Source organism: Petaurus breviceps, unplaced genomic scaffold (genome assembly GCF_028583685.1).
Source record: "Petaurus breviceps papuanus isolate PSGF00001 unplaced genomic scaffold, PetGlider_PUasm1.0 178, whole genome shotgun sequence".
Taxonomy (NCBI): Eukaryota; Metazoa; Chordata; class Mammalia; order Diprotodontia; family Petauridae; genus Petaurus; species Petaurus breviceps.
The window spans coordinates 10,159,754-10,179,212 of record NW_027185777.1 but is presented as its reverse complement, the minus strand read 5'-3'; the positions used below and the strand labels follow the sequence as shown (position 1 = coordinate 10,179,212).

Genomic DNA, 19,459 nt, shown 5'->3' with positions numbered 1-19,459 from the left:
CCTTAAGGTATATTAAATAACAACTAACTAGGAGGCAGTTGTTTATCCTTAGTTCTTGAAGAGGACCACGACATCAGGAAGGTGATGTGCTGACTTGAAAGCGAAAGGGGAGGGCTGTGCAAAGTCACCAGCCTCACTTTTTCCTCCAGAGCCATCTGGGTACAGGGGCAGCATATAGATCTGGGGGGCTGGAGATAGCCCCAAGAGGCAGCATGGGACAATGGAAAACAGGCTATGCAGTGGGATAATAGAAAGTGCATGGATCAGTCATAGAAGCGATTTTCGAATCCCCTCCCAGGCACTAGTGCCTGCCCTTGGGTCTGTTTCTTCATCTTCCATGACCCCGAAGTCCTATCTCTCTACGTGCTGCCCACGTCCAGACCGAGACCCGTCAGACAGGCTTCCCTTGCTGTGCCCCAGCCATCACATTTGAGTCACCGGCTTCTTGATGGCAAAACAAGGGCTCGGGCCGTGAACCCCTTCCCCTCCCCGGGTCCTTTCCGGCTCTGAAGCCACGATCCTACGATCCCACGATCCCAAGACTTGGAAAAAAGGACAGAGAGGTAATTTACGAATGAGAGATTCGGAGGGCAAGCACGGTATTTCAGATCATTTATTAAGAGCCTGGTTATGTGCCAGCCTCCCATTTTACATATGAGGAAACTGAGGCCCAGGAGGTGGTGCCTCTTAGGAGAAGAATCTGAGCTGCCATTTGAAATCGTTCTAAGCTCTGGGAAAGCAGGCCTTCTCGCCCTTGTACCTTACCGGACTCCAAGAAACAAGAGAAGGCCCGGACACGCTGCATGGAGAACAAATACACAGAAAACTGGCACAGCTATCAGACTGAGGACAAGGTGAATCGGGGGAGAAGCTTATCAGCCGGCCCACTTTCCGAGGCTCCAGAACTCGTGTGGTCCCGGGGTGATGCCCCTCCCCTTCCCCGTCCTCGTCCTCGGAGCACCAAAGCCTGGCAGAAGGGCCTCCCTACCAGCAGGACCTTCACTGCCGTAGCCATGCGAAGGAGGGGACTGAGTTGCTACGCAACAGGATGCACGTGGCACCACAGCGTGAGGACGCAGCCGGCGCGATGACGTCACGACACCAGCATCCTTCACCCCGCCGATATTCCGGACCTCCTAGTGAAGTAGTATTCCTGTAAGAGGCGGCAGGCTAGGCTCGGGTCTTTCCAGCCGCTGCATGAGCCCGGTGAATCCTGGCCCTCGTTTGTTGGGCGGCTGTGAGCCGCAGACAGGGGACGCCGAGGCCTCTGCTCTCCACTGCGGCAGCGGAGGCTGGAGAAAGCCCCGGCGCGCGCTTCTGGGCGCGAGGCGCGTCTGCGACCGGCGTGACGTGACCTGCGCTGCCCCCCTGCGTCCGAGCCGGGGGGAGGGCCACGTGTGTCTGTTTAAAAACATACCAACCCCCAACTCACTGACGTTCTAAAGAAAAGCGAAAAAAAAAGGGCCTCTTCAGTGCTTTTTCCGTGAAAAGAGAGGAAAAGATAAGAAAATGTCCCTTTTCCCCAAAATATCCTTGAGACCTGAAGTCGAAGACTACCTCAGGGCGAGCTTTAAGAATGAGGAGGTAGGTCGGGCTGCGCAGTGGTTAGAGGGGAAGGCCGCTGAGACCCCTTGTGGTGACGGGGCGGCGCGGGAGGAGGGGGCGAGGTCCGGGGTGCCCACGGTGACATTGGTAGGGAGAAAAAGCGGGGTCCCTGTGCCTGTGCATGCTTCCCCTCGCCCATGAAAACGCTCGGCCAGTTTGTGTGTGTTAAGGTCAGGCCAAAAAAAAAAAAATGCTAGAGACATGATGCGGGAGGCCTCGCTTGGCCGCCAGGGGGCGTCCGGGAAGCCGGCCAGGCCTGTGTTCAAGTCCCGCCTGGGGGCCCAGCAGGGGAAGCGCGCGCCTGCCTAGCCGAGGTGCGGCGGCCTGGCCCCGTGACGTCAGCGCTGCGCCCCGAATCTAAGCTTTGCCTTAGTTACAGGGAGCGTGGGGGCCCTTTGGTCCAACTCCCTCCTGATACGGGGAAGGGGAAGGGCTTTGGGAGGTGGAGAGGCCTGAAGGTCATCATGCCGCAGGGAGGATTTGAACCCGCATCTTCCTCGTAAAGCCCCACGTTCTTTAGGTGTATTTAGGGACAAAGGGGATCCTAACTTTTTTCTACATTTCATTGTTTTAAGTGAAGCTACGTGAGTGTTACTTTAGTATTTTTCATTTTTTATCTAAACTTTGAATTAACTTCAGAAATCAAGTTCTTAAAAAAGCTATTTAATCACACTGGTTAAAATAGCCCACAGTAAAAGCAACTATTCCCAGTGTCTGCCCTCTTGGAGTTCATGATTAAGCAACACATGCCCAAGTTCAAGTCTTGTAAGGCCATAGCATAGTGGTGGCAACAGATGTGGAAATATTCAGCTCCTCCTAATTATGTGATCGTGGGTGAGACACTTAACTTCCTTAGTTTTCCATCGGTAAAAGGAGGGGGTGGGCCATATAATCCCTGAGGTTTCTTCCACATCTATGCCAGATTGCATACCCGTCTTCTAGTATATTTTTCCCTAAATAACAATAATTCATGCCATAATTATAATAGAAGCTTGAGTAATTATGGAAATTATGTATAGAATATTAATTAATGATACTTTGAAGATTTCACATTTAATTTCTCAGTGTTAATAACAAAAGTAGATACAACAAAATGCAAGGGAATTAGGTCAAATGTTAAAACATGCTTTTTGAAACAGAGCAATAATCATAAAAATAAATGGTTCACTTTTTTAGGACGTTGTTTTAATTGACTTTTCCATTTGAAAAAAAAAGTCAATCTTGCATTCTTTTTTCTTTTTCTTTCAAGATTGTAACTGAGTTAGGTGTGCAGGAAGCAGAAAGGAAATTTGAAACCTTGTTAAATCGCTTGTCATACCCACCAGCATTCACAACTGTTAGAGTGAATACTCATTTAGCATCTGTAAAACATGTGAAAGAGTTGCTGCTTGAAGAAATAAATAAGGTTTGTTGAATTCTTTATGCATGTTATAATCTAATCTTTGTTGGACTGATGAAGTTTTCTGGTTAGCTATAGGATCATGGGCAGGAAATTCTTAAATTCTCTGGGTTTTAGGGTTTCCTTTGGTATGAAAAAATGTATTGGGGGGAGTGGGTTGGAGGGCCAATTCAATGATTTCTAGGGTTCCTTTTGCAAAAAAATCTGACATTCTATGAAAAAAATTAAATGTCATGGCTGTCTAGGAGTTGATTCCTTCTTTGTGACTTTGATTTTCCCTTCTGCTTATCTGAAAGAGGAAAATATCTTTTGCTATCACATTTCTAAGAAATTGAGGAAGTCAGCCTCTTGTCTTTTCCTCCCAATAGTCTTTTATTTTTTTGTCTTATAAAACTAGCAGAATTAGAAGTTGTATGATCTGGCCAGTCATTCCTCTGAACTTCCGTTTGTTTATCTATAAAATTTCTCCTTAAATAACTTGTACTCTTTAATCTACAAGGTCATTTTAGCAGTCAAGTGAAAATGTACATATGCTTTGTAATGTAAGACTTCGTGAAATGAAACAGTATATAAATAATATATACTATTATTTCTTTTTATCCCTTAATTTTTTTCATTTATCAAACTTTGTTTTTACCTCCTTACTCCCACTGGAGTGAAAAAAATACAAAACTCGTAACATATAAGTGTATTCAGACAAAACATTTTCCCCACATTTGCCATGTCCAAAAATGGGTTTCTTTTTCACATTAGTCTATTACCTCTCTATCATGACGTGAAACATTCTTCATTATCAGTTCTCTAGAATCGTGGTTGATCATTGTATTGATCAAAGTTCTTAAATCTTTAAGAATTGCTAATCTTTACAATATAGATGTTATAGTATAAATTGTTTTCTTGATTCTCCTCATTTTATTCTGTGCCAGATCATACAAGTCTTTCAGGTTTCTCTCCCCTCACCCTTAATATGGTAGCAAAAGTACTAGAGAAGAAACTTGAGAACCTGACACACTATCATTGATCTAACACATTTCCTGGTTCTATTTCATAGTGGTGTAACAATTACAAATATTATTCAAAGCTCAATATATCTATCTATACACGTTTATAAGAGAGATTACTTTCTGACTAAATACTATCTCCATTTGGTAAAGTGCTTTATAAATACTAGCTACACCTATTCTTTAAGTCATAATATAATCTTGTTCTTTTGAATAAGGACTTGTTCAGAAATTATTATAAAACTGACTTTACATATAAATGTATGCAAGGCCAGTTTTGCTGAAGTCAGTGAGGCTCATCATTAGAAGGTTGACTGGCAAGTGATCCTTTTTTTTTTTTTAGGCCACAGCTAAAAGACTGTTTTTGTTTATTAAGACATGGAGGGTGTTGTGATTTGCATCTGTGAATGAAGTCTCTACACAGGTAAATTAAGTGTCTATTATATTAGTCTTTAATAATTGTCTGTTTATTTTAACAGCAATTTAATGGATTAATTGTTCCAATTCTTCAGCACCCAGATGTTCAAGATGTGTTACTTATTCCTGTAATTGGACCCAGGTTTGTAACAACTTGGCTCAAGAATCATATATTATTAAATAATAGTTTTTATATTTATTTATATATATATTTATACTTCTCATTAGTATGGTTTTTTTGGGAGGGCAATTGGGGTTAAATGACTTGTCCAAGGTCACATGGCTAATTTTTGTGTTAAGTGTCTGAGGTCAGATTTGAACTCAGGTTCTCCTGACTCCAGGGCTGGTGCTCTATTCACTGCTCCACCTAGCCACTCCTCACTAGTATGTTTTGATCATTTTTATACTTAATAACAACATCAAATTACCCCACCTTGCTTTAAAAATTTTACCTTGTCCCATTAATGTTGGCTTGGGAAAATTCTTATTAACTCTAATAAAGAAGATAGCAAAAGAACCAGAATCATTGCAAAGGCAGAGTGGAATTGGGCTTAGGATAAATTTCTTTTAAATTGAATGAAAAGAATTTTAGGTTGCACTGTGCATAAGCAGTAAGCTTTGTCATCAAGAAAAGTATTGTGCTAAAATCTTTTTCAACGACAAAAGTGATACATTCACATATTATAACTTAGATATTGTAAGATCAACACTAGGCAAAAACAGAATATTCTCTCTTGATCTGGGATTTAAGCTACAATATTAAAGACATGAGATCTGAGCTTCCCTTTGTTATCAGATATTGTTGAGGGGCATGAGGAAATTGAGGAAGGAAAGAAAAAACCGTTTGTTAAACATTTATTGTGTCAGGCAAGGTACTAAAGCCTTTACAAATATTATCTCATTTAATGAGCTTCACAGTAACCCTAGGAGGTAAGTGCTATTATTATCCCCATTTTACAGTTGAGGAAACTGAGTCAGAAGTGAAGTGACTTCCCAAGGTCACATGGCTCAGTGTCTGAGGCTGGATCTATATTTGAATTTTCCTGATTCCAGGCTCATCACTCTATCTGGTCTTCTAGCTGCCACCAGATTGATACTGTATTTATCATTCTTTCTTTATAAAAATCATATCTTTAGTTTATGATTTCCCTGTGGGTCATTGTGGTCTAGTAGAAAGCTTGCCTTGTAGCCAGAGAGACCTAGATTGAAGTCTTGCCTCTAGCATCTACTACCTGTGCCCCTGGGTACCTACCCTATCCTCCCAAAACTTGAGGTCACTCTGAAGATTCTAGGTGTAGCCAGGTGTGAATCTGCAGTGGCAGTAGAATTCTTTCTGAGAGCTCTCTTTGCCAAGGACATCTCAAGGCCAGTGTCCAACCCTATTCTGATTCCTCAGACTGTCCTGTAGTTCTTCTCACAGCTAATATGCAGTGTAGATGATCCCCTAGTAAGAAAACTCAGCCTTTCTTTTTGGGACACTTCTGATATGTTTTAAATCTTCTTCATCAAGTGTTTATTCAGTGTTCAACATGTGTCCAGCACTGTGCCAGGAGTAGGGGGGAGGTATTACAGAAACAAAAGGGAGACTCTCTGCTTTCAAGGAGTTAATGTTCTAGGAGGGGGAGACAGCATAGCTGTGATTAGAGGAAGGGGTGCTCAAAGGATGGGGCTTAGAAAATCTGTTATGCCATAAAAAATTAACCCCCTTCTTGGAATTTAACCACTTTACTGAACATGTAGTATTCCTTGAGTAGTTCTGAGTAGTTCTGAGAATCACTTATTCTTTCCTGTGTCTCTTATACTCTTAGGGACTAGACTTGTGATGTTATTGTTTTGGGGAACTCCTCCTGGGGAGGAACTTCCTCTGCTAATAATGTAGGTCAGTATCTTCACTGTATCTTGCAGTTTTAGCTGTCTAGAGAACCGTGAGGTTGGGTGATTTGCCCAGGTCACAAGAAATCTCTGTCAGAGGCAAGACTTAAACCTAAGTGTTCCTGGAGCCATGGTTTTGTTTGATCCTTTCGGGTAAAGGCCTTAGCTACTTTTGCTTCTGTTTTTGTTATGTCAGTACTCTGCTACATTCAGGAACTGACTCAGTGTTACCTGAGCAATTTCTACCACTGCCTACCAAATGATTTTTTCCCTCTTTCTAGTATTCCCCACTCCTTTTTACTACTTGGACTTTTTTCTTTTATTCATTATTTCCTCTCTCACCATTTCTCAGGTGGCAGTATCTCATGATTTTGCTCAGCCCCAGTGATAATACTTTAAGCTGAAAAGTTGTTAAAAAAAAAAAAAGGCTAGAGTCAGGAAAATTCTCCTTTCTGAGTTTAAATCTGACTCTGTGACCCTGGGCAAGTCACTTAATTCTGTTTGCCTTAGTTTCTTCATCTGTAAAATGACCTGGAGAAGGAAGTGGCAAACTAGTCCAGTATCTATGACAAGAAAACCCCAAATAGGGTTATGAAGAGTCGTACATGACTGAAAATGACTAAACAAAAAGAAGAAACCTGGAATTTAAAAAAGCTTATAGGTTTTAGGATACATTATTCTGTTTAATTTTCATGGTCTTATATTCTTAGGAAAAATATAAACAAACAACCCTCTGAAGTCATAGTTGGCGCCCACTGTGGTAATGCTGTGCTAAGGGGAGCACATGTCTATGTTCCAGGAATCACATCTGCTTCAAAATGTAAGCGCACATTTTTCTTTTTGAGAGAATTATCCAGATCTGTTGGTTGTGTGCTTTGTCCCTCTAATTATAAATTTCCCTTTGCCAAACAAAATATTAGAGTTAAATACACATAATTATGATTAATAAATGAATTCTGTCCCTCTTATCCTTTCTTCCTTTTCTCTGCTCCCTTACACACCTGCAATTCTTGGATCTTATGGCATTACTTGGTTCCACTAATTGGTCTCAGTGCTTTCTTGGTATTTTTCTACTTTGTTAGAGGTTATGATTTATCACTTCAGAATTGGTGAGTGACATGTTTTTTCCAACATAAAATGTTTTTTCAGAATTAGATCTCTTTCCAAATTGAAATCCTACTGATTTATCACTGAGTAGATGGGGTATATATATGTATATGTGTGTTTGTGTGTGTGTTTGTGTATATATATGTGTGTGTGTGTGTTTGTGTGACAATATTTTTATTTGATTTTATGACTTCATCTTTGTATGTGGCTTTTCAATAATACTAGGTACACACATTCTCATAAACTTTTATAAGAGTCTGTAGATTAGTAACTAGGTTGAAATTAATTACAGTTTCGTTTGATTATTACTTTTCACGTGATTTGAATAGCATAGTGCTCAGCTCATTTAAGCTGAGTGATTTCTTTTTGTTGTTTTGGTTAGTTTACTGTCATTTGTAGGATACTGCATGAAGTCTCATGTCAAAAAAAAAAGAAAGAAAAGTAACATTGGATGAAGGACAGCAGCAGACCATTGGAGCATCAGACTTGTTATTTCTATACTTTAATTTTATGATCATTAGTAGTTTAAATGTTGCCTGTTTTAAAAAGATTGTTATGCATTTGCAAGTTAAAATGTGAAAAAAGTTTCATTTTTATATAATTCATGTTTGCTAAAATGTTTGAAAAGAAAATAGCTATTATTTAAAAGTTTAATATAATATAAAAATTATATTAAAAAGAAAAATAGCTTATTATAGCATGGCCTGTTATTTATGTAACAGCTCTAGTAGTAATTTCTTGGGGGTTATGCTTTGATTTTTAGAAATTTAATTTTTATTTCATACAATTACCAATTTCATTGCAATGTTTTGATACTATATAATTATGTTAGGTTACACTTGAGTTCCTTACAGGGAAGACTTCATTCAAATATGGAGACACTGAACATAATGTTTCCATTACTTACAGTTTTGAGAGACAACATTGTGTAATGATTATATGACCAATCTTAGAGTCAAAAAGGCCTGATTTCAGATCTTGCCTTTTACACTGCTCGGTGAAGTTGGGCAATTCATTGAAACTTGCAGTTCCCCAGACAACTCTTACAAGTTTTAGAATAGTTGCTTTCCATTGGTAGAAGGAATTTCTTCGTGGGAGATTCCTACAGCAATGAAATCACAAGGCCAAAACAAATAAAATTGTCTATATCTTTGCATAAAATAAAAACCAGTTAAGTTAGTTCAACTGTGGGATTCAGTGACAGAATAGTGTGAAGATCGCAAATAAAGCTGAATTACTTACCTCAGGTCTCTTAAGACCTCTCCTGTATGAACCAGCAGTGCATTTTGGCATAATTCAGAACCTGTGACTGTTCCATCTTTTTCTACATTGGCATGTAGAAGTTTTCTAGAAGGAAACTGGATTGCAAATTGTTAAACTCTCTTATGTGTCTGAAATTATAAGGCTAGAGGCAGCATGACACAAAGAAGATATTGTTTTATTTATGTTTGGCAAATAGTTTTTACCAAATTTTCTAAAATTATATTGTCTGTATAATTTATATATAAGCACCAAGTCATTCTTATTCCTTTCAACTTTACCCATTTCTTTTTACTGTTCCCCAGCTGATTAGGCTTGGGAGTAAAAGTAGCTTCTCATGATAAATTTACCTTAATTTCTTCCATAGACATTGCCTCTTATATGAACCAAGAAAATTTTTTTTTTAAAAGACCAGAAAAAATCATAAAAATATTGTTAATTGGCATTTGTCCAAGCTTTTGAAAAATTGAGAATACAGATCTTTAAAAATTATTTTGTTGTATTGACTCTTCCTCAAAAAGTGGATTGGGAAAATACTTGTATTCAAGTGGTATTTACTGAAATAGGATTTTGCCTGCAATAAAATGTTACTTTATTCACAAGAAGGAAGAAATTTGCCCTTTTGATATTTCTTCTTTGAAAGAAATGCAAATTTAAATTTGCCATTAGCCCTGATCTAAAAAAGGAAAATCTGATTTTTTTTTTTTTTTGGTCAAGGACAGTATTAAAATGCTGAGATAAGTTTTGTTTGATGCATGAGAGATCTCTGTAAAGGTCCCTCCCTCAATGTTCATTCTTCTTTGAAAAAGCATAGTTTAATGGGATCTTTTAATTTTCTCCTTTTTCTAGTTATGAAAGCTGGAGATGTTGTCTCTGTTTATTCTGATATTGAAGGAAAATGTAAAAAAGGAGCCAAAGAGTTCGATGGAAAAAAAGTATTTCTTGGAAATGGGATTTCTGAACTGAGCCGCAATGACATTTTCAGTTTGAACAGCCCACTAAAGTATGTTATGAGGTGTTTTATTTAAGAGCTGTATTCTTTTATTTAAAGAAAATTTAAAAATTTTTAAGTGTACTTCAAATTTCATTATAAGAGTGAGAAAATTTATTTGCTATCAATTTGTCTAGAAAGTAGGACTTCAAGGGCAGTAGGGTTTTTTTTTTTTGCTTTTTTTTTGAGGGGGGAGGGCAGGGCAATTGGGGTTAAGTGACTTGTCCAAGGTCACACGGCTAGTAAGTGTTAAGTGTCTGAGGCTGGATTTGAACTCAGGTCCCCCTGACTGCAGGGCCAGTGCTCTACTCACTGCGCCACCTAACCACCCCAAGAGCAGTAGTTTTTAAAGAAATAAAATTTCTTAGGCATAAGAGTGAATACTATCAGGTCAAAAAAGTCAAACAAATGGTTATCTTTTCATTTGCTATGTTTTTTTTTTTTACTTGATGAAATAGATTTAATCTATGTATTTTTTTCCTTATTCAATTAAAATATTTGCTAAATATTTTAGTTTGAAGGGGAAGGACCTATGGCTAATCATTGGAATTTTGCAAAAAGGTACATTTTTTATGATTTAAAGGTCAAAAATAGAAAAAAATAGCATTCGTATAAATAGTTAAAGTTATTCCTACTTCAGCTGACCCATGATCTCATCAGTGTTCATACTCCCTCTGTTAGAGCAGACTATAACCCATCCATGCCTCCCTATCTCATGTGACATATTCACATGGGTAGCTAGGTGAGCTAGTAGGCTTGGAGTCAGGAAGACCTGATTTCAAATCCAGCCTTTTGTACTTACTAGCTGTATGACCCTGGGTAAGTCATTTAACCTGTTTTGGTAAACATTTAACCTGTTTGCCTCACTTTCCTCACCTGTTGTTGTGAGGATCAAATGAGATAATATTTATAAGGTACTTAGCATAGTGCCTGGTACATAGTATAAGCATTATAAAAATGTTAGCTATTATCATTGTTGTTGATAATGTTCTATACATCTTTTACCAGTGATCCATCCAACATACTTAATGATATGCCTCTTGTAATGTATGAGCTTTCCAAACTTCCCATTCTCCATATGCCCATCCCCTTTTCTCATCAGACATAATTTTTCTCAGATTTCCTATATAGCTACTTAGACACAGTCACCATATTTTACCTTTGAGACTACCTGTAATTTTGATTTTTTGGAGATTGTAGTATTTCATGATTTCCTACCCCAATGTGTTACCAGAAAAACATTGCCATTTAAGATGGTGGGCTTTAAAAAAACAATCCTGGAATCCTTAAGTGTGCTGTGGCATTTTCTAAGTGCCTTCTATCTCACCTTCTAATGCCTGATTCAGTTCCAAGGCCCAATGACTGTTATCAGTTTTCCAAATGTAGGTTGATCTCCCTCCTGGAGAAGTCAAAAGTATTCAAAGAATGACTCTTCTTACTCCACTGTTAAGGAGTATGAAGTGTTCCTGAAGACAGGAAAAGACTTCAATGGGGGAATACAGGGGAGGAAATGAGAGGAACCGAGGAGAAAACCCTTTTCAGAATGCAAAAAAGTGTTACACAAAAGAAGAGTAGAAAAGGAAGGAGACCTACTGAAGAGAGAGCTCTAACATTCTTATGAGGTAAAAGTTGCTTGTCCTCCAAAGAATGGGCACCAGCTCATTCAATATGACTGAGGTGATGAAAGTATTGACTGAGGCAGCAATCTGTAAATCTGATAACAACACAAGTGAGATCTGTCCTCTCCTCAGGCTATCCAAGGCATAACAGGGGAACTCCCCCAGTGAATGAAAGCTATCCAGTTCTGGCGAATAACATAGATACAAATGGCATTGTCATAAGGAACCTTAAAAGCATCTGTTTTATCAGTTGCCCAACTCACCAAGGCTTATTTAAACCTGTTCTGTGCCATGCATTTATATTTATTCTTGCTATTTTTCATTTTTTTTCAAATGCTTTATTAACTTCTGATTTACATCATTCATTTTTGCAAGATTTTGAGTTACAAATTTTCTCCACGTTTTTCTCCTACCCACTGCCCCAAAATAGCAGTCCCACAGGATATCCCCTCCTCCAATCTGCTCTCTCCCATATTTTCTTCCATACCCCTTTTGACTTTTCCAGTGGATTTCTATGCCCCAGTGCCTGTATATCTTATTTCCCAATTACATGTAAAATAGTATTAATAATAGTATATATATTTAAACATTTGATTTTAAAACTTTGAATTCCAGATTCATTCCCTTCCTCCCTTGTCACCCACCCTTACTGGGAAGATAAGCAGTTCAGTAGAGGTTGTTCATGTGTGGCTAATGCAAAACAATAACATAGTAGATATATTGTAAAAGACTGACTATATTTCCCTCCCTCCTATCCCACCTCCTACTTGTTCTTCTGTTCTCTACTTTGATCCTGTCCCTTTTCAAAAGTGGGTGCTTCCAACTTCCTTCCCTTCTGCACCAGCCTGCCCTCCCTTCCATCATCCCCTCTCTCATCCCCTTCCCCCCTACTCTCCTCTAGGGTGAGATACCCTGTTTAGTGTGTATTTCATTCCCTCCCTGAGCCAAATTCAATGGGAATAAGGTTGATCTATTCCCTTTTGCCTTCCAATTCTTCCCCTCCATTGTGACCATTTTCCCTTGCCTCTTCTATGAAATGCTACTTTTCATTTTTAAGGAGTGATACTAATAATTTTCTATCACTCTTCTCCCTATTATTTTAAAAATGAGTTTTAAATTCTAAATGGTGGTGTCTTCTCTCTCTACCTGACAAGGAAATCAAATGTTGGTAGGCCATAGCAGTTTCTGGGTTCTCTTGGCCTTCCCTTGTGACAACCACATTGACAACCACATTAAATTGGTTAAACTTTTGTGGGAAGTGATGACAGTCATGTCAGTATCTTTGTAAAATTTTTTTATTTTCCACCCTTTGGCATTGATAGCTCTTTTGAATTTGTCAGATTCAAGCTATTGCCATATTTCATTGTTGTCTTTTTACTTTTATTTATTCTCCAACTTGATGTTGGCCTTTGTTCTAACTGTATACAGGCAGTTGATTCTGGTATGATTCCTATATCAATAAATAGTTGTCTTGTGTCTGTTAAGGTCAGGTTCTTTTAACTTTTTGGTGTTTGTTTGGTCACCTTGCCAAGAGCCTTTCCCTGTCTCTTCGAACAAAAAATATTCCTGATATATAGGCATAAGACTTCTGAGTTATGTTACAAGCCTTTTTACAAACCTTTAAAGTTTCTTTGTTAATCCTTATTTTCTAACATTCTTAACCAAGTTACCAAGTATCAAAATATATGTTGTTTTAATTTGGAGAGTCTTAATTAAGCTGTTCATAGAATTTTCTTTTTCATTAGATGTTGATGTATAGGCTGCAAATATTTTCTTGGTAATTTTTTCTTTTGCTCATGAGTACTGCAAACCAGGATAACCCGATATACTGTGAAATCATATTTTATGTTTCCTTTGGGTATTATGATGAAGCCCACCTTATCAGTTCTTTGTTTTCTTCTGTAAGGAGAAGCCATGAGCAATGCTTTTCATCCTTCTCCTTAGGGAACTTCTTTTTGTCTTCTGACTTAATTTTTAGGATTTCATTGTTGATATAATTCAATTTTTCCAACTGGTATGTCAAAATCTTACATTTAGAGCATGCATAATTTACTTAATATTTATTGGATCATAAATTTTATGTTTGCTACTTTAAGTGTTACATTAAATACGTGCGTACATACATATACATACACACATTCTGGTATCCATTGCTTTCAAGTTCATTAAAAGCTTGGGAAGTTTTATCTTAGTGTCAATTATAGTTAAATAAAAAATTAACAAAACAAGCTCACCCCCTTGAAGAATTTTCTCTAAAATTATCCCACAAAGTTTCTAGCAAAATTCAAAAGAATAAGCATAAATTGTTCTTTAAAATTTTGGCATGTATAAGTGTGATTTCATGAAAGCTGAAAAATTTATCTTTGTTACACTGTGTTTACTGTTTTCTTAGCAATGTAAGCTGAATATAGAATATAATTTAAGTCATATTAATGTAAGGATTCCTACATTTCAGAGGCATAGCTATACGAATGACAGAACCAGTGTATCTCAGCCCTTCATTTGACAATGTACTGTCCAGTTCCTTGTTTTTGCAGGTAAGTACATAAATTATTTTGTGATACTTAAATATAGAGTAAGGCCTAGAATGTTCTCTTTTCTCATTTCAATTCCTACAATCTGTGGCTTCTGTCAAGATGCAACTTCTGCAGAAGGCCATTTCTGGTGTATTCTCCCTACTCCTCTCTAATTTAGGTTAGATATTTTTCTACTCTGTGTGTTTCTTTTTTGTATATGAAATCTTCATCATTAAAATGTCAGTTCCTTGAGGGCAGGACTAATTTTCACATTTTTATTTGTATTCCCAGTAAGTGAATAGTGCAGTCCTGGCACATAATAAGTACTGAATAAATACTTAGTTCTTTAAGCTCCTGTTTTGCTGTTGTAAATCCTACATGATTTGTTTTCCTATTTTCCAACTTAATTTTGGATTGACAGTAAATATTTGTAATTTTGCAACCTTTATCTTTTTTTTAAAAACTACCAACCTACACAGAGAGATGTTCTACCACTTGATTTTGTCATGACCTACAGTTGTTTTACTTTGCTGTTCATGAACTCTGAAATCCAATTATCTGATCATAATCTTTTATCATTCTCTTTTCCTGTGTCTTAAGACCTCTAATCCTATTCTTCATTCTCTCTGTAACCTCTCTCACTTAGTTATTTCCTAGGCTATCACCCTTCCTACTGACTACACTCTCCTTCCTTCACTTTTTTGACCTCTTGGTAGACCAGTTCAATTGTAACCTAAATTATTCTCTCCAGTCTTTTGCTCCATTGTCCTTTTTCTGATCCCATTTTCCAGTTCCCATTCTTGGATTACTCCCAGCATTTGTTGCCTTTTCTCTTATTCACATGCTGCAGAACTGAAGAAAATCACAAAAGTGTTGATTTGGATCTTCTACAAATTTATAATACATAATCTCAACTGGGCCTTCATTTGTGACAAGGCATTCTTTTTATATCTCCCTAATTGCTTTGCTGTCCCACTCACCACAGTGACTGGTCCAGTCATTTTTTTTTTCTCAAGTCTCCATCTCACTGTCTCTCTCTGTTATCTCTCTTCCCCTTCTCAGTGCAACTACTTGAAAATGCCCCCTTATGCAATGTCCTTTTAAAATTTCTTTTCCTCTTCACTGACTTCATAAGCTTTTGCCACGTAGCTTCTGACCTTGCCATTCAGCTAAAACCACTCTCTGTAAAGTTACTGGTGATTTCATAATTGGAAAATTTAATAATCTTTTCACAATCCTAGTCTTTCTTTAATTCTTTGCACCATCTCCTCCTGAATACTTTCCCCTTCCTAGACTTTCATGAGACTTCTCTCTTCTGATGTTCCTTCTTTATATTTGACTGATCATCCTCAGCTTTCTTTATAGCTCCTCTTTTAGGACATGCCCACTAACTGTAGGTATTCCCTGGATCTCTATTGTAGACCCTCTGATTTTCTTTTTATGTGAGGGCTTCTTAATCAGAGGTTTGTGATCTTGCTTTTAAAAAATATTTTTTAACAGCATATTAATATAGTTGGTTTCCTTTATGATCTTATTTATATATTTAAAATGTTATTCGGAGAAGGCTTCAGAAGATGCCAAAAGCATAAGAATATCTGTTCCACACTATCTCATTTGGTGATTTCATCACTCTCATGATTTTGATTGTCATTCCATGCAGATGATTCCCAGCTCTATATTTCTAGCTCTGGTGTCTCTCTTGAGCTTTGGTTCCATATCACCATCTGCTTTTTGGACTTCTCAAACTGATGTCCCTTAGGCATCTTAAGCATAACATGTCTAAAACAGCTTATTATCTTTCTGCCCAAACCTTCCTTTCTTCCCAACTTTTCTATTACTGTTGCAGTACCACAATCTTCCCAAACATTTCTCATACTTTCTCCACCTATTCAGTCTGTTGCTGAGTCTTGTTCTTTACACCTTCACAACATCTCTTGTATGTGTCTGCTTCTCACGCCCTCATCACCTCCCACCTGGACTATTGCAGTGGCCTTTTGGTCTCTCTTGAATTGTGTATTCTCCACTAAGCTGCTAAAGTGATTATCCTGAAGCTCGGATCTAATCCTATGCCTTCCACCTTTCTCTTCCCTCCTAAATTCCAGTGGCACCCTATTACCTCCAGGATCAAACATAAAGCCCTTTGAAATCTGGCCCCATCTTCCTTTTCCAGTCTTCTTGTACTTCACTCCCCACAACACTTCTGTGTTCTGATTACACTGGCTTGTTTGCTTTTCCTCCTCCATACCACTCTTTGCCTTTGTATTGGCTGTCTCCTTTACTTAGACTGCTTGCCCTTCTTACCTCCATCTTTGTGGTTTCTCTGACTTCCTTCAGGATACAGCTCAAATCTCACCTCCTGCAGGAGGCCTTTTCCTCTCCCCACTCTTGGGATTACCTTCCATCTACTCTGTTTATCTCATGTTGAGTTACTTCAGTCATGTCCCTCTCTTTGTGACTCCATTTGGGTTTTCTTGGCAAAGCTACTGGAGTGGTTTGCCATTTCCTTCTCAGCTCATTTTACAGATGAGAAACTGAGGCAAACAGGGTTAAGTGACTTGCCCAGGGTTCACACAGCTAGTGTCTGAGGCTTGATTTGAATTCAGGTGTTCCTGACTCCAGATCTGGCATTCTATCTACTGTGCTTCCTAGCTGCCCTTATGTGTGTCCAGTTATTTACATCTTTCCTTATTAAAATGTGAGCTCTTTGAGAGCAAGAACAGTGTTTTTTCTCCTTTCTTTGCATTCCCAGTGCTTTGCATAATTTCTGGCAAGTGCTTAATAAAAGCTTGTTGATTGACTGCTTTAAAAAATATTTTTTTCTGACCTGTGATTTCAGTGTGGGGATCTGCATTGATAAAGGTAGTTTGTTCAAGGGCCCTACACAGATAAAATCATACATTTAAACCATCAAAAAGTGGGAGTGCGAATGTCATTGTGTCACTTACCTCAGATAAGGTATGCTGGCAGCTCATCTCTATGGCAGCGATGAGGTACCTTAGTCCACAGAGTGCTGGACCTGGAGTGAGGAAGACCGGTGTTCAAATGCAGGCCCAGATAAGCTGTGTGACCCTGCGCAAGTCATGTGACCTCTCTTCCATAGTTGCCTCAGCTGTCAAATGGTTATGAGAACAGCACCTGCCTTACAGGATTGTTGCAGGGATCTAATGAGATAATATTTGTAAAGCACTTTGCACAGTGCCTGACACATAGGAGGCACTTAATAAATGCTTGTTTTTTTCCTCTTCCTTTGTCTTAATTTGGATCTCTGCTTTAACAAGTTAGTGGTCTGACTACAGATAGGTGATTTTAAGAGTGACTCCCACATCAGTAATCAGTTGTTTACTGTCTCTTAAAATATTGATGCTTTATGGTTGGTGATGCTATGTTTCTGTGTGGTAGGAACAGTCCTTATCTGGGGCTGCTGGTGAATGAGGCACCCTAGGGACTAGCACTGAAGAGTGCCTGGGCTGCTGTGCCTGAGTATCACTTAAGCTGGGATTGCATCCGTGCCTGGACAGCAGTGGCTTTTTATCTTCCTTTTAAGGAGAAGTTTTATTCTTTTTTTCCCCCAACTTTATAGTATTTTTTTCCAATTACATATAAAGATCGTTTTCAATATTTTTTTAAGGTTTTGAGTTCCAAATTTTTTTATCCCTCCTTCCCCTCCCTCTCTTCTTCCAAAGATAGCAGGCAGTCTAATATAGGCTATGCATGTACAATCATATTAAACATTTCCACATTAGTCATGTTGTGAAAGAAAAATCAAAACAAGGGAAAAACCACAAGAAAGAAGAAACAACAAAAAAAGGGAAAATAGTATGCTTCAATCTGCGTTCAGACTATATTCTTTCTCTGGATATGTATAGCATTTTCCATCATGAGTCTAGAAGTTTTATTCTACCAATTTCTTTTGATTGGTAATTTTTTAAAAATTACATTTGATGTTCTGTGAGTACCCTGCATCTGACTTTCACTAGGTTAGGCCTGGCCTAGAATAGGGTAGTATTTTGCTTTTTTTTTTTTTTGGAGGGGGGAGGGCAGGGCAATTGGGGTTAAGTCACTTGCCCATGGTCACTTGGCTAGTAAGTGTTAATTGTCTGAGGCTGGACTTGAATTCAGGTCTTCCTGACTCCAGGGCTGGTGGTCTATTCACTGTGCCACCTAGCTGCCCCTAAAATAGCATTTTGGACTCCCTAGATATCCTACAAGTGTTTCTGAATATAGGTAGTCATTGGCGAAATGACTACATGTGAGTAGAATCCAGAATGACTCAATGTTTGAGTAAACTTGGTGAAGTTTAAGCATTAAAAATAAATAGTGTCATTGCTACTCTTCCATATTTCTTTGATAAATGATAATTAAAATTAGGGGGAAGAAAAGAAATGTGAGAATTGTTTTTTAATACTGCTCTGGGTGAGGCATAATTAATTTCCTTCACCCCTTTCCCTTTCTGGGCTGCTTGATCTACATCTTGATTTTCATTCCCTTGAAAATCAGAATTTCGAAGGGATTGAACTACCTTGTAAGTAGGTTCAGCCCTCTAACCTGATGGCTGCTGGTTATATGGTGATGGATTTGGAGTTTGGGACTGATATGTGTTTGTATTCTATTCCAGGCACTTATTAGTTGTGTTATCTTGGAAAAGTCGTTTAACCTTTCTGAGCTTCAGTTTCTTCAACTGTAAAATGGGAGTAAAGGTAGTGTGAGGACCAAGTAGGATGATGTTATAAATGTTATAAAGCATGTTATATGCTTTAGAGTCCTATATCAGTGTCATACCACTATGTGTGAGTAGTAGTAGCTGTAGTAGAAATTATCCTAACCCAACCTTAAATAGCTTGGGATTTTAGATTTTGTTCTCATTTTTAGGGAGGAAAAAAATTACATTCTTTCCAGGTATTATCAGAAGCATAAAATAGAATATTTCACCTGTTTCTTTTCTTTAATCTTGTTTTTAAAAAATTATTAAAAAACAGGGAAAAATTGATAGTGAGTGTTGCAAAATCACAAATTTTAAACATAGCCCCAAAGAAGAGGTATGTGAAGATGTTCTTACCACACTCATTGCAGATGTTGGAGATCTACAAATGTGGGACATGGCATGTATTTTCAGACTTTTTCAATTTGTTGGTTGGTTTTGCTGATATTTTTCTTTTATTTTTTCTTCTTAGATATTATTTCTTTATATTTGATGACTTTCCAAGAAACTGAGGGATAATGGGAGAAATTCTGGTGGTGTAAAAAAACAACAACAATCAAACCCAAAATTTATTTTAAAAAGGAAAAATAGTCATGGCAAACAGTCAGGGCTTTAAATGTAACTTTGTAATGAATTCAAATGTAAAAAAAGGCAAAATTATGGTGCATATTCACTTTTTGTGATAACACCCATTCTTGAAAGTCATGGAGCGTCCAGCAGTTTATAATGGGCATCACTTAAATTCTAGATAATGCAAATTGGTCACATTGCCAGAATTTGTTCTATAAGTATTAGAAAATTTAATTTCAAGTGTTAGTCACCAACTTTACTTGGTATTCAGTGGTAGCCATTGATGATGATAGTTTGGTGAGAGATATTTCATGGGGAGAGAAAAAAATTGCTTGTATTTCTTCTCATTGTTTTTTAGAGGTACCTAGTACCTGTAATAGAGAAAATATATTTGTATGCATTT

At 37.9% G+C, this 19,459-nt stretch overlaps 1 protein-coding gene across 3 annotated transcripts in view; it reads left to right on the top strand.

The window, feature by feature from the left end:
* The first annotated feature begins 884 nt into the window (after positions 1 to 884).
* Positions 885 to 19,459, top strand: part of NSUN6 (NOP2/Sun RNA methyltransferase 6) — a 33,888-nt gene continuing 15,313 nt past the window's right edge. For 2 of the 3 annotated variants that reach the window (XM_069086274.1, XM_069086273.1), the window contains exons 1-6: positions 885 to 1,584; positions 2,855 to 3,010; positions 4,485 to 4,564; positions 7,005 to 7,114; positions 9,511 to 9,664; positions 13,727 to 13,808. In XM_069086274.1, the coding sequence (XP_068942375.1) occupies positions 1,510 to 1,584; positions 2,855 to 3,010; positions 4,485 to 4,564; positions 7,005 to 7,114; positions 9,511 to 9,664; positions 13,727 to 13,808 (657 nt within the window). In that variant the 5' untranslated portion in view covers positions 885 to 1,509. Of the gene's footprint in view, positions 1,585 to 2,854; positions 3,011 to 4,348; positions 4,430 to 4,484; positions 4,565 to 7,004; positions 7,115 to 9,510; positions 9,665 to 13,726; positions 13,809 to 19,459 lie in introns of those variants that run through there. The other variant, XM_069086275.1, reaches the window with a different exon arrangement.